Source organism: Myodes glareolus, chromosome 11, assembly GCF_982192425.1.
Source record: "Myodes glareolus chromosome 11, mMyoGla1.1, whole genome shotgun sequence".
NCBI classification, from domain to species: Eukaryota; Metazoa; Chordata; class Mammalia; order Rodentia; family Cricetidae; genus Myodes; species Myodes glareolus.
Window position 1 is genome coordinate 40,147,582 of NC_142036.1, and position 15,319 is coordinate 40,162,900.

Genomic DNA, 15,319 nt, shown 5'->3' on the forward strand with positions numbered 1-15,319 from the left:
CTCTGACCAGTTATCCCAGACTTTTCCTTAGGGCTTAAAGAGTCTGCTTGAGGGGCAACAGAACCCAGTGAAACACTTCCTGGCTGACTGTAAGGCATGCATAAAGAATGCAGATAAAGAGATGCACATGGAATGAGATGTGGAGGAGGGAATACAGAGCAGCCTGCCCTCCCCCTGCCAGGACTCACATGTTCAGCTCTCTAGCTCTCCAAACCTAGAGCTTCAGGGCTGGAATGGAAGCATTACTAAGTAGGTATGACTGTCTGGTGATCATGTTAAAACTTCAGCCCCTTCCCTTCCTGAAGATTGAGGGGCAGACTGAAACGTCAACCTTCTCACCAGGACTTAGCCTTCTCTGGAGCCTGTGAGCATCCTGAAACCACCTAGGGCCTGTCAGTCACCAGGCAATTGGCTAGCATATAAAAGGACACTCTGGTGATACCACACATTCTAGAAGATGAAAATCAAGATCAATAGCTATTTCACAATTTCCAAGTATCCAAGGTAGTTGCACCATTTTGCACCCCCATCAGCAATGTACTAGCGTGCTAGTCACCATACATCCCAACCAGAAGCACTTAGTGTTATCTGATTTTTAAAGTCACTTTAATAGGTATATATTAAAATCTCATACGATTTTAATTTGTATTTCACTAATGACTAATGGTGTTGAATTATCTTTAACTGACCTGTGGGAGCCCACGTGTGACTCAGTTTTCATCTGGAGTCATTTCTGACTTAAAGAAGTCATTTGAGTTCAAGCTTGCCTGCTCTACTTTTTCTTACTACCTTGAGGGTTCTGAGAAACTTCTGACTTAACCCATGAGAAAAGAACACTCTTTCTAGTAGACAGTATACTGCTGATGATAAACCTCAGGAACATCAAGATAGAAAGGAAGGCTGCTTCCAAGCAGCAAGCACATGTTGGAGAGGAGGCTGCTCACTCAAGGACAGGAATGGTCTTGTGGTTAGATACTGACTGGCCGTCTGTGCTGTGCTTTGTTCTGTTTTTGTATATAAGCAAGTACTGAAATAAACACTGGGCTGTTTGGCTGCTTCGGCATGACCAGACAGACTTCCCAGTTCTATCCTGTCTTCTGTTTCTTCTGACTTTTCTTTGGCCTCGGGGATCCCCTATCCAGGAACCCTGGCTGACCTTGTACGAGTGGGCTCCTACACTGACTACACATAAATTTTCCTTGACATATGCATTTAAAGTTTTACCTATTTTAATGAATGTGATTTCACACACATACACACACACACACACACACACACACACAGAGAGAGAGAGAGAGAGAGAGAGAGAGAGAGGTATTCACTAAGTCTTTTCTCCATTTTGAAAACTATGATTGTTTTCTTACTACTAAGTTATCAGAGTCTGTGATACACTTTAGATATAAACTCATAATCAGAGAAAGTTTACAAATACTCCTCCAGACTATGACTTGTTTTCTCGCTTTCTTAAGTTTTTCCACTCTGATGAAGTCCCCTTGTGTTTTTGTCCTTTTATGCACCAAACTTTGTTCTAAGAAACCTCTGTCTAAGGAAAGATCATCAAGACTTCCTTTTTACAGGGTCTATGTTTAGAATTTGCACCTATGATCTTTACTCCAAATGCGCTTTTTAAAACCTGATTTACAAGTATAAAATCCATTTTAAAAAAGATTTTGAACACAAGTTAAAAAAAGTTTATCTGACTTTTTATAAATATACTTAAAATTTCAGACTATAAGAATTAAATATCTTAAATATCTGAGACTTCACCTAACAGAGTTCCAGTATGAAACCCTGTCCCAAAATAAACAAACACAAAATGATCTGTCATTAAAATTAATGATTATTCCTGTTGTGGAATAATCTTTTTGTACACTGTGAAGAAATGTCATTCTGATTGGTTTAATTAAAAAGTTGAATGGCCAATAACTAGGCAGGATTTCTGGCCAGAGGGGACACTGGGAAGGAGACGCCAGAAAATGCTGAGCAAGCAGCATGGGCATTACAAAGTAAAGGTCACCAAGACACGGGAGAGTGTAGATTAGAGTGAGTGCTACTACAACCAGACTGTTATCTCTCAATTAGTTTAAAACAAACAAATGGAAACCACCACCGTGTAAAAAGGGAGTGTTAGGCTATCACTAGAATCTGATCTCAATTTGTTTGTTGTGTCTTTGACATCCTATTCTTTTTTCCTTTTCTTCAAGAAAGACAGGGTCTCACACAGTCTAAGCTGGCCTTGATTTGTTCTGTAGCCAAGGCAGGCATGAACTCAGCCTCCTGCTCTGTGTCCCAAATGCAAGGCTTATAAGCATGTGCCATCACACCTTGGAACCCCAAAATCTTTTGTGCCCAAGGAAAACGCTCCATATTAAGCCAGGAGTTGAGTCACTCTTTAGCAGAAATGACGATGTGACAGCGGGAAGAGAGGTGAGAGGGGGTCTCACTCACTGAAGAACACACTGTGAACCACCTCAATGTCAGGACAGAGAAATGGAAATTGTCTCTTTAAAACCTTTCACATCTCCACAGCCCTTGAAGAGTCTCCACCTCCCAGGGATAGGAACACCTCAGTCTCCAGCATGGGCTATGGTACTTCCCAAGTTCCCCAAGAACACTGCATCTCTCCTCTGGCTACACGTTCCAATGACAGCGACCTTTAAACACCTACAGGAGCTTTACCTGGGGAAGTGATTAACTTTCTGTGCTTCAGAGAGAGTTCGAAGTAAGAAGGGCTTCAGATGGGATCCTGTCCACATCAGGTTATAGTCAGTGCTGCTCGGGTGAACCTAGATACATGGAAAACAAATGAACCAAAATAAGCAGCAGCCTGTCTCCAGAAGAGCAATGACAGAGAAAGTCAGTGGTTTCTCATCTACAGAGGACTCTCGGCATGGCCCTGTGACTATATACAAGCCTATTATCACAGCAGAGTACCACAGCAAACAAGACAATGAGGGTTAAAAAAAGGGGGGGAGCTGGGAGGTCTCATACACAGACAATAAAATAAAATAATCCTTCTGGGCAAGTCAATGATGTCTGATACACTTACATATCAAAGTATGTCTCAGAACTGAACTCCAGACGCCTTCTGTTTCCAGACCTCCCTTATGTACTTGTAGATCCTAACTAAAGCCAGACTTGGAATGACTCAGGGGTCAAGAGTATGTACTATTTTTTTTTTGCAAAGGACCTAGGTTCAATTCCTAGCAACTATCCTGGATGGCTCATAACCACCATAAGCCCTAGCACAGGGGACGCTGATGCTTCTAATCTCTTTGGGCACCTACACTCTCATGCACATACCTACACATAGACACGCAATTAAAATTAGAACAGTAAATCTAAGAAAAGTATTAAGCCTTAGATTTCCTTTAATCATTCATTAGAATTCATTTTTCCACTCATTATTAATTGTGTACTCTGCCCATAAAACACATTAGGACAAAGACAAATGATTTGGATAGAAAAGCAACAAGATGGCATCAACAGTTTGAGGTCCCCAAGTGCCCCCTATTGGTACCAACTTATAATAAGCAGCTAGTGACCAGACTTTCATCAGTGGTCTCGGAATATCAGTAGTGGTGGACTGTGTAGCACCCTTTCTATGACAACATCTTGTTTTGCAGATTTCTTAGAGGAACGACTTGCTCCAGGATATTAAAGCACCTGCTATCTGCCCATCTCCCTCTTCCCCACTCCTTAAGATCTGTAACCTAAGTTGGCCCAATAATTCTACCACCAGAAAAAGAAAAAGACAATGAATGGAGCCAGTAACTTCCAAAGCAGTGTGTTGAGATAAAACTAGAGAGTCCTGCCCTTTAGTGCCCGAGGCTGCTGTGGCCTCACCCCTTCTATATAAGCCTCAGCGCCTGTGAGCCACCCTCTCCATAGCACGCTGCAACTCTGTCTTTGTTTCAGTGACAGAGTCTGCTTCTGTTCTGTGCTACCAAAGAACCCCACTAGGTAACAGATGACGTCTGATGGGCAACTAACTCTGTCTGAACCTAAGAACCCCAACTAGATCAGACAATGTCTGATGGGCGACTTGGCCCAAATCTAAGATCATTAAAAGAAAAGGGGAGGGGGGATCCTGTGGAAATGCTTCCCGTGTACCACAAGGAGAAACTGCTGGTAGTACCAAGTTCTGCAGAGTCTCTAATCACTGGTCCCGTGCGCTTCCTAGCGCTGCCTCTGCGGATGGATAAAGTCAGTTAGGTAGCTAGGATTTCGGCTTTTGAGGCGATTAGGTGAGGTAAGGTTGTAAAAGTGAGCTTACTTCGTGAAATCCATGGGCTGTCAGAATGCTTCGCACCAGGCGACTGTCCGTTCTCACAATCTTATAAGACAAATGATAACGCTCTAAACAAAAACACAGAACCAAGTTCAATAGCCAGAAAGTTTAATTGCAAAGACAAAAATAAACAGCAACATGGAAACTTGATTAATGTACTCACTGGTGTTATACTGCTGTCCTTAAAGTGACTACAAATCAGCTAAGGATTAGAGCCAAGGCTTCCTCTAATATATTTTTAGTACTAAATTGTGATGGGAAAGGATGCCCATACTAAGATGTGTGTGGAGTACACAGGACAACTCTGTGGAGCTGATTCCCTCTCATGTGCTTTCACTGGGCTCCAGGGACTGCACTCGGGTCCTCAGGCTTGCAGGACAAGCACTCCATACTCTGCACCATCTTTCAGCCAAAGACCAAGAATTTTTAAGCTAAGAGATGGTGGGGTTCACTCAATACAAAAAGGGGAACAAAACCTACATCATCTTTATTTTCACTAGTTTCCAGGTGAAATTTAACAATGCTTTCAGGCGGTGGTAGCACACGCCTTTAATACCAGCACTTGGGAGGCAGAGGCAGGCAGATCTCTGTGAGTTCAAGACCAGCCTGCTATACAAAATTGACTTCAAGGACAGCCAGGGCTACACAAAGAAACCCTGCCTCAAACATCCAGAACAACAACAACAATGCTTTCAATGAGGAGTGTAGGCATCAAGGGCAGGCAGTGTGACTCTCCTGTGGCTCTGCCAGCAAGAGACAGTTGCTAGGCATTAAGTTCACTTCACAGTTGTTAATGTTCAGAGTACTTATAAGTTATGGTAGTTAACAAACCAATGACTAATAAAAATTACATATGACTTGAATCTGGGGATTGGGTTACATTTTTATTTTTTAGTTTCTTGACTCAAAGTTTCTTTGAGTATTAGCCTCAGCTGGCCTAATACTCAAAACACGCACTCCTACAGTCAAGGATTAGAGGCATGTACCACCTCATCCAGCTATTTTCCTTTTTAATATTTTAATTACTATATTTCAACATAATTCATTTCCTTTCTAATCATTCGTCTATTTTTCCACTTTAAAATCATTACTCTGGGGAAAGTCCTTGGACTTTTCGAGACTGAGAAAGAGGTCTGCTGTACTTAACAGGCTACGAGAACTGCTCCAGACAGTCCTTCATGTCCTCAGATGCTGACTGCCAGAACATCTTAGACCAGGGGTCTCCCCGATAGGCAGAGACGAGCAGGGACCTCCAACCGCCCCCTTTAAGACAGGCCCATACTACCAGTGCAGCTTGGCATGAGCCTCCTGCCCTTGTATGCATTTCCTCCTAGTCACTGGAGACAACCTGTGTCTTGACCCTGAGAGGAAAACCTGTAATCATGTGAGCATTTACTCTGAGCTACAGCACTAAATCTTTCTATATGCTCCTACAAACAGAACGCTAGCTAAGAATTCTACAGGAACTCTTTTTACTGTTGTTTTTTCCAAAGTTCACTCCAGCCACTCCAGAGTGAATTGATGTTCCTGCCTCAGTCCCTCAAGTGCTGAGGTTACAGACACGAACCTGAGCACCTGGCTCCGGATCAGTGCTTTTAAAGCACCATATCCTAAACAATTCTGAATGAGAACAGTGCAGATATCTGCAAATAGGTAGCACAATGTTCAAACCTCATCATCAAAGGCACTACGTTTTTGAAGAATTTATATGGAAAGCTTCGTAAATCCTTGCTGCTCCCACAGACACATTAAGTGACCTACTATAATCTTTGGTATGCACTCTATGCAAAGTTGAATCATAAAGACGAATGTGGGCAAGCCAGACTTTCTCCTAAAGCCCACAGGCTTTTCCCAGAAGCCCCCCGCCACTTCGTTGTCTTTATAATATCACTGTAAGAAAAACAGGCAGAATCCTATGCATTTGTTTCTGTGCAGAACAGAATGTCAAGAGCCGTGCAGAGTGCTGAGACTGGAAGCTGGGAGGCTTGAACCATCCTTTTAGATCCAAGACAGAAATGTTCAAAACTGATTAGAAACTAGTCACAACTAGCTTGAGTGGGCTTTCATGGGACAAGTTTGAGACCATCTAACATAAAAGTGACAAAGCAACCAACAGCTAGATGGTAATGCAATTACAAAACAACCGCAAATCCCTCCCCACGACAATGAGCTGGGATGCTGGTTTGCTTCTGCTGCTGTAACAAGCCTGGTCGCTTAAACACAAATGTGCAGCCACCCCCCACACCAGTCCCCAGTAACACAGGCCCCACCAGTCTAAGGCAAGGCTGTGACAATCAGGCTGTGCTCCCTTCTGTGGGCTCCGGGTGGGATCTGGGTCCTTTACTTTTCAGTTCCCAATGGCCAGCTCCACCCAGTGCTTTGTGGTTTATGCTTCCTTTCTCACTTTCAAAGGCAACAATGGCAGATCTAGTCTTTTTTCACCTTGTACCACTCTAGTCCTACTGGCTCCTCCTTCCATGTTAAGGAACCCTCTGGTTACATTAAACTGGACACTCTTGGCTAATCCAGGCTAATCTTCTTGCTTGAAGGTCAACCAATTAGCAACTTTAATTCCCCTTTACCATCCACATAGGTTTATATTCACAGGTTCCAGAGATTAAGACAGAGGCACATAAGGGGCCCTATCAGAACTCACCCTTTGTTTCCTAAGATTCATACTTCTCTCACATGCAAAATAAACTCAACCCGTCCCAACATCCCTGTCAACACAACCCAAAGTCTAAAATCTAATTTAAATTTATCACCTCAAAATTCTCAAATTTCATCATCTAAATCATCTAAATCAATATGGTTCACCTTGGGACAAAACTGTTCTCCATCAGTAGACCTGAGACAAATTATTTGCTTCCCAAATACAGTACCTACAACTCCAGCTATGTGGAGGTTGGTTCAAATTGAGAGACATAAGGAGGAAAAAAACAGTCACTAGGACTAGGGTCTAGCATTTAAATTTGCAGGCTGAGTGAAGCAAATTTCCATCTCCAATGGGGGCAGGCATCACTCATTCCACTGAGGGCTTAATGAAAGGGGTGGCAGTGCCCATCCTCCTCCCTCTCCTTTCCCAAGATAAACTTACGCTACAACTGTGACCGCAAACTGAACCCGCCCAACTGCCCAAGAAGAACCCCCTGCGCCTCTATATTCATCCATGTGGAAACAGGAAGCAGGACCTGATCCTTTGGATACCAGCAAACTGCCAAATATCCTGCTTCTCAACCCCTGAAGAACCTTCACATCAGTTCTACCACAGACTGAAACTTCTTCCCCCAAAATGCTCGCATATACCCAAGAAGTAACATAGAACACTAGTTCAAGGTTGGCTGCAACAAAGCAGACAAAAACAAGGAACCAACCGTTAGCACAGAGGAACCCAAGACAATAATGGCATCCCTAAGGGACTTAGAAAAAATAGCATGAGGCAGAGCTGGAGAGGTGGCTCGGTATTAAGAATACTGGCTACTCTGTAGAGGCGTCAAGGTTGGTTTCCAACACTCAAAGTGCAGCTAAAAACAGCTGGTAACTTAGGATCCGGGGTGTCTGATGCCCTCTTCTGGCCTACACCCACACTTTATACATACAGTGCACTCATATACAGACAAAACTCAAGCATAAAATTAGAATAAAAAATTTAAAAATAGCATGGGGTGGGAATGGTGTTGTACACCTAAAATCCCAGCACTTGGGAGACTGAGGCAGGAGAATCTAGAATTTAAGACCAGCCCAGGCTACAATATGGGAACCAAGAAAGAAGATATAAATGATACATTTGATTTTCAAAATATAGGAATAGAGCCAGCAAGAGAGCTTGGCCATCTGAATTCAGTCACAGGGACCCACACAGTGGGAGAGAATCAACTCCTCAAAGGTGTCCTCTGGCCATGCCTAGGAGAATGAGAGCAGGCTGTCAGCAGCTTTCTCAGCAGCTTGAGGATTAACTATTAACAGCGGGTTACTCCGCTTTACAACCCACAGCTCTGTCTGCAAGGCTGAAGTAGTCCTCTGCAAACTGAGGGTCAGCTTTCAGATAAGCCCTGAGCCACTCTATGACCAGCAACTGATGTGAGTGAGCTGAGTTATCTTTTAAACGGTAGGATGGACCTGACCTTTTGGTTGTGCATTTTCCCATACCCTTCCTGCTATGTGAAACTGGCATATTCAGGGTAAGTGCAGAACTTTGGTAAACACGGTCAGAAAAAGCCAGAGAGAGAGAGACAATGGGCTAAATACAAACACTAGTTTAACAGAAAAATCCTGTTAATGGAAATTAAAAATAAAATAAAATAAAAGCAATTTGTATCTGAGTTTTACCTTGAGATTGTAAAAATTCTTTTGTTCATGTCTAATGCTTTCTGCTTCTTGTTATAAAAAGGGGGAGTTAGGAAACCATCCATTGCCACAGCCTTGCAAATCCATCTCTGGCTGTGGTCTTAGCTAGCTGATACGCTTTTTGTGCCCCATGGAGGTTTTTTTTTTTTAATTTTTTATATTTTTTCCTGGAATAAAGTTTGTTTCTGGTGTAACAGACTTAGGTGGTTTGTCCCCCATCTTTGCCTGACCCCCGTGGACCCAACAAAAACCAAAGAGTCGAGGCTGGAGAGCTCCAGGTCAGCCTGTACTATAGAGGAAGACTGTCTTAACAAACAACGTCAGAAAACACCTGTGGAACAGCACCATGAATTTACTTTTTCAAATACAATGTTATGAAGTCTAAACACATATCAAATACTTCCAGAAAGAATTCTGTACCAAGTTGAGATACTGCTGTAAGTGTAAAAAGCACATTCAACATAAAATTTTGTGAGTTTTTTATATTGAATAAATGCGAAAAATTATTATACTGGGATATCTTGGGTTAAATAAAATTCATTATTAAAACTAGCTTCACCTTTCCAATTTAAAATTACACATGTAGCTTGCATCACACTTCCAATGCTGGTCTACAAAAATACAAATTCACTAAATGGACATGATGGGAAGATTATAAAACGATACTCATTCTATGAGATATTTACTTTAAGCTGAAAATACCCGTGTTACCACTAAAAACCAATCCCTTTTACATGTGAAAGTACATACAATCAGGGAGGGGTTCTATGGAAGAAAAAGTCGTATTCCTAGAGTATTTCACAAATAAAGCATAGAAAGAATATAAAATCAAATTAAAACTTTCAACAGATATATAGAACTGTGAAGTCAGAGTGTAACACTATGGGGTCAACAGAACATAGCTAATGCCCCCGGATAACTTATCAGAGACTTAAAACCTGAGCAGACTGCATGACCTATTATTTTAGAGATGAAAAAAAATCACAGATCAATTGTGCTTCACTTAAAAAAAAAGTATACATTAGCAAAAGTCATTAAAACTGTTATTTACATAAAAAGTAAAAAAGTTAAACCTCAAAGAACGTAGAGAAATAAAGAACAAATTTAATAATATATAATGAGACAAATCGTTTTTAATGTCTTTTGTTTTTCCACTTGGGTCTTGCTAAGAAGCACAGATTCTTCCTGCCTTAGTCTCTATAATGCTAGATACAGACAAGAACCACCAGGACCTTTATCTATGGAAATGTGCAATTTAAAAGGCCTGAGTTCCAGAAAACACTGACAGACTGAACTATTATTTTACATGTATGAGTGTTTATCCTACATAGGTGTATGCACTCCATGTATGTGCAGTGCCCCTAGAAGTTAGAAGAGAAATGGAGCTCCTGGAACTGAGGGGCACACCTTTAACAAATGGGAATACAGAGATTTTGTTGTTTGTTTTAGCACAAGCAGATCAAGAGCAGCATATTTTGAGGGGATTGTTACTTCTTTACTTCTGCTGGTTTTAACCACATTTGTATTTTGGTCAAATCATATTTAAGGGATTTTCTCAGCAGTGTTCAGTCATTAAGGCTTTAGAGGAAAATGAATAAATCCTATCCCTTTAAAAGGAAGGTTAGCAACTTGCTGGGGGGATTAGAGCACAAGGGCCCTTGGGAAGAGAAGAACACGCAATTCCCAAAAGTAAGTCTATGGTTCTCTCTGAAATCGCTTATTATGGGGTCATTTAAAAATAGAGCAGCCCCTATTCAACAAGAGGAACAAGCAGTCTAAGTTTTGATTGCCTGTTATGTACCACACATTAAACAATCTCATTTGCTCCTATGATGCCTGCAAGACAGAGACTGACCCCATTTAACTAACAGTGAAACCGGCAAAGAGACTTGAAGTGATCTATCCAAGACAGACGACTTCGTGCCCACGCTGAGACATGAACTAATGACCAAGAACACAAGTATGGACTCTGTCATTCCTCCTGACAGAGCTGATCCACATCCTCCTAAGCTGTGAAAACAGCTACAGCTGAACCATGGGACGCAGAGCTGACTCTGTCTACACCTCAAAGGCCAGTATTTCAGAGACAGCAAAGTTAATCCTAAAATTAGGTAGACTTGCAAAGAAACTTGAACAACCAAAATAATCCTAAAGAATTCCCCATTTCAAACTTAAAATACGCTGCGTGTGGCTGTGCATGCAATTCCAGCACTCAGAGGCAAAGGCAGGACTGGGAGAGAGCACCCAGATCCAGTTCCCAGCATGCACTCAGTGGCGCACAACCATATTTATTTATTTATTTATTTATTTACTTACTTACTTACTTACTTATTTTTATTTATTTTTTTAGCTTTTTAGTTTCTCGAGACAGGATTTCTCTGTGTACCTGCTGTGACTGTCCTGGAACTCACTTTGTAGTCCAGGCTGGCCTCAAACTCACAGAGATCTGCCTGCCTCTGCTTCCCAAGAGCTGGGATTAAAGGGACGCGTCACAGTTCTAGAGGCTGCATCTCTCGTCTGAGTTCTAGGGGCACTGCATATACATGAAGTGTATACACAAATGCAAGAAAAATATTCATAAAATAAAAACAAATAAATTTTTAAAGAATAATTAAGTGCCGGAGGCAGAGCAGGCAGAGTTCGAGGCCAGCCTGGTCTATAAGAGCTAGTCTCAGGACAGGCTCCAAAGCTACAGAGAAACCCTGTGTTCCCCCCCCCCCAAAAAAAAAAAGAGTACAGAGATTTTTGACAATAGTGCCATTCTCTTGAACTATTTGTGCTGGGACAACTATATGTCAACACATAAGAATGATGGCTACCTAACACTAAAAAAACAAACTCAAGATGGATCAAAGACTATTCAGTTCTAAATATAAAACCTTAACCATAAATCACATAGAAAAATTCAAATTGTGTTAGGCAGTGGCTTCTCAAACACAATTATTAAAGGCATAAAAAAACAAAATATAGGTAAGCCATGTGCTATCAACACTAAAAACCTGCTACTGAGGAAAAAACAACTCACAGAAAACAAAGCCTGCAAAAATATCCTATAGAATAGGGGAAATGAAAACCATACATTTGATAAAGATCGAACACTCTCACGACCCAGTAACTACAAACCTCAATTTGTAAAATAGGGGCAAAGACTTGAACAGATATTTCTTCAAAGAAATACAAATAGCAAAATACACATGTAAATATTTCCAGTGTTGTTAGGCATTAAGGAAGTGAAAACCAAAAACACAGAGATACCACTTCAGTCTCCAGAGGACTCCTATCTATGAAATAAAATGTCTAGCAGCTGATGAATGGATAAATAAGATGTGGTACATGCATTTCGTGGGATATTATCCAGCTAGGACACGAAGGACAACATGAACAGACTGAACACATGCTACATGAAAGAAGGCTGACACAGGGCCATGTGTGTGATTCCATCGGTGGTTTCCATCCTTCCTTTAACACAGTTCTTCACGTTGTGGTGACCCTCAACCACAAAATTATTTTTGTCGCTATTGCATAACTGTAATTTTGTTACTGTTACAAATTATAATGTAAAATCTTTGGAGAAAGAGGTTTGACAAAGGGGTCTCAACTTACAGGTTGAAAAACACTGACTTATATAAAATAATCGGATGGGAAGATCCATGGAAACAGAGAGATTAGTAGTTGCAGGGCATTGGTGGTAATGAGGAAGAGAAGGGCTGCTTGAATGCAGATAGAGCTTACTTTGTAGATGAAGATGTCCTCAAACTAGACGCTAGTGGTAAACGTGAATCAATAAATGCCAAATAATTGCACACTCCAAAATGGTCAAATGGTACGTTCTGGTATGTGCAAATAATTACAATTTGAAAAATAAACACAAACACATAGTTTTGAGACACTCAGGAAACAATTTTAAAAAACTATGAATAATATCTGAAGTAACAAGCCAATGCATGCTGTCACGGCCAAGGCCTCTCTGTCTGTATGACAGACTTTTTCTAAAGTTGTCAGGGTCAAACCCAGATGTTCCTTCTATGGGAGCGGTTACACCTACCTCCAATTACTCGAATATTGTTGTCCTTTGTCAAAATAGCCTCAGCATGGAAAACCAAAACTGGAATTCTCCTGCAGCCTCCAGTCCACATGATACATGGGTGATCCCTACAGGTATAATAAGACACTTCATTAATTCACAGATCTAAATATGAACAGTCGGAGTAAATGACTATGGCTGTCCCCACCTCATACTAAACAGAACTGTCACATTATGCCACTTAACCCTTTTCCCACACAATGAGCACAGTGTCTCAGTTACTTGCCTGAGGCCATATAACTTTCAGGTGTAAGTAGAGAATTCAATGTCAGCTTTCTTCCAGGGACTTGCTAAGAAATCACATCTAAGTAAGGTTCTGCATAGTGTGCACTTTAACTCCTTGAGAATGCTAGCCAATCCATGTCTTAAGTGGACTGAGATCTACTTCCTAAGTATCACTCTCTGAGAAAACTCACAAGATCACACAAGTCAAACCACAGACTGCAGGGCCAGGCTATACCTTCCTAATCCAAAATTTCAACAGCCTCACCCTGGCCAGGACACAAGTCTCAGAAACTGGGCAGCCTTGGGCCTTGCCTTGAACTGCCAAAGCTTTACAATGAAGAAAGCAAATACTTTATCTAGTTTATCCTCTGTTATCTAGGAAAAGAAACATGGATGTTTGCTGTTCTTGATGTCGGAAGCAGACAAGAGTGATGCTCTAAGTTAGCTTCTGATTGCTGTGATAAAACACAAAGACTAAAAACAGCTTGGGAAGAACGGTTTTCTTTCAGCTTAGATGACCTAATAACAGTCCATCACTGAGGGAAGGAAGCCAAGGCAGAAAACCAAGCAAGGCAGGAACCTGGAGGCAGGAACTGAAGTCTAGCCATGGAGGAGTGCTGCTTACTGGCTTACTTCCCCTGGCTTGCTCGGTCTGCTTTATGATTCAACCCAGGACCACCTTGGAGTGGACCCTTCTACATCAATGATTAATCAAGAAAATGCCTTCATAGACTTGCCTACAGACCAATCCGATGGACGCATTTTCTCAATTGAAGGTCCCTCTTCCTAGACGATCTTAACTTGTGTCAAGTTGATAAAAAAACAAAAATCTAACCAATACAGTGCCCATTTGTGAGAAATGGCATTTACAGAGTCTATTTAAAAAATAAAAAAAGATGGATATTTTGTTTGTTTGTATATAATATACAATATTATATTGTATAATAGCCCTGGCTGTTCTGGAACTCTCTCTGTAGTCTGGGCTGGCCTCAAACTCACAGAGATCTGCCTGCCTCTGCCTCCTGAGTGCTGGGATCCAAGGCATGTGCCACCACTGCCCAGCACAAAATGGATTTTGTGTATGTAGTTTGCTTTTTAATCTTAAACACATGTTAAAATATAGATATGAATTCCTCTTCTTTCCAAATACATTTTCTGCCCTACACTCCCTTCTGTGCCAGTAGACACAGGAAAATAGGCAGAGTCTGGAAAGCAGCCAGAAGTCCTTGACAATCTGGCACTAGCTACAGACTGGTACCACGGTGCCTTCACATTACAGACAATAGATTACACCGCAGTGAAGAATGCCCAACAAGACTTGGCCACAATGAACAGATCCACAGCTGTGGAGAGCCCAGTCCCTGGCTGTGGAAGGCAAATCCCTCACAGAGACTCTTTCCACTCATAGTCAATGAAAAGACAAAAAGAGAAATAAACTATTAAGGGAATTATTAGCAAAGTAACCTAAAAAGCACTCTGGGTAAGATGTTAAGCTGTCGTTAAAAGCCATGTTCCCTGACAAGAGGTCAATTTCAACAAAAAAAAAAAAAACATTTTCTTCTTAAAAAAAAAAAAGTGACATTCACACCAGCTACTAAAGAGAAAAAATTCAAATTGATTACAAAACTAAAATTTGGAAGTTTAAATCTTTTTTTTATACCTGAAACTGGTGTACATTACGAAATTTGCTTTGTTGGGTATGAAAGGTTTATCTTTATTGTTAGGTATGGAGGTTTATCTATTTCATCTTATGTGTATAAATGTTTGTCAGCATGTTGTGTGCACACCACATATGTGCCTGTTGCCTTTGGAAGCCAGAAGGTGGCATCAGACCACCTAGAACTGGAGTTTCAGAATGTTGAAAGCTACTGCTTGGTCACTGGGAACTGAACCAGGGCCTCTGAAAGAGCAGGCAAAGTCCTTAACTGCAGGGCCATCTCTTCAGCTCCATAACAAAACATGTGAACGATCCTTCCTGAAACAGACCAACTGTGTGGCTGACTTTATGAAATCCTAAGAACACACTCGCTCCTGGGAGGCAGAGAGAGGCGCAAAGCAGCGCCAGCATCTTGCTGCTGTGCCTTCTTCACACAGTGCCCCATTAAAATGCCTTCCCTTGCTGCTGGCCTTTCAAGCTGACATAATGCCACCTTGCAGAATAGAAATTAAAATTACTAACTTTTTTTTCAGCGACTAAAGAAGCCTTACATCAAGTTCTTACGTGGAAGTTTCCACAGCTACATATAAATTTGTATTTGGGGTGCCAAAGCTGGAGAACTTCTATGTATTTGTTATCTGAATTAATGCTATGTAAAACAAGGACAATGTCACAGTTAGCTTCAGTCATCACCACAACACACCTGGAAAAAGGA

The 15,319-nt window shown here is 41.3% G+C and overlaps 1 protein-coding gene across 13 annotated transcripts in view; it reads right to left on the reverse strand.

Moving 5' to 3' along the window:
* Ttll5 (tubulin tyrosine ligase like 5) overlaps positions 1 to 15,319 on the reverse strand; it is a 248,565-nt gene that overhangs the window by 228,024 nt on the left and 5,222 nt on the right. For 12 of the 13 annotated variants that reach the window (XM_087911615.1, XM_087911620.1, XM_087911618.1 and 9 more), the window contains exons 3-5: positions 12,684 to 12,790; positions 4,277 to 4,359; positions 2,680 to 2,786 (exon numbers count right to left, since the gene is read on the reverse strand). In XM_087911615.1, the coding sequence (XP_087767741.1) occupies positions 2,680 to 2,786; positions 4,277 to 4,359; positions 12,684 to 12,790 (297 nt within the window). Of the gene's footprint in view, positions 1 to 2,679; positions 2,787 to 4,138; positions 4,192 to 4,276; positions 4,360 to 12,683; positions 12,791 to 15,319 lie in introns of those variants that run through there. The other variant, XM_087911622.1, reaches the window with a different exon arrangement.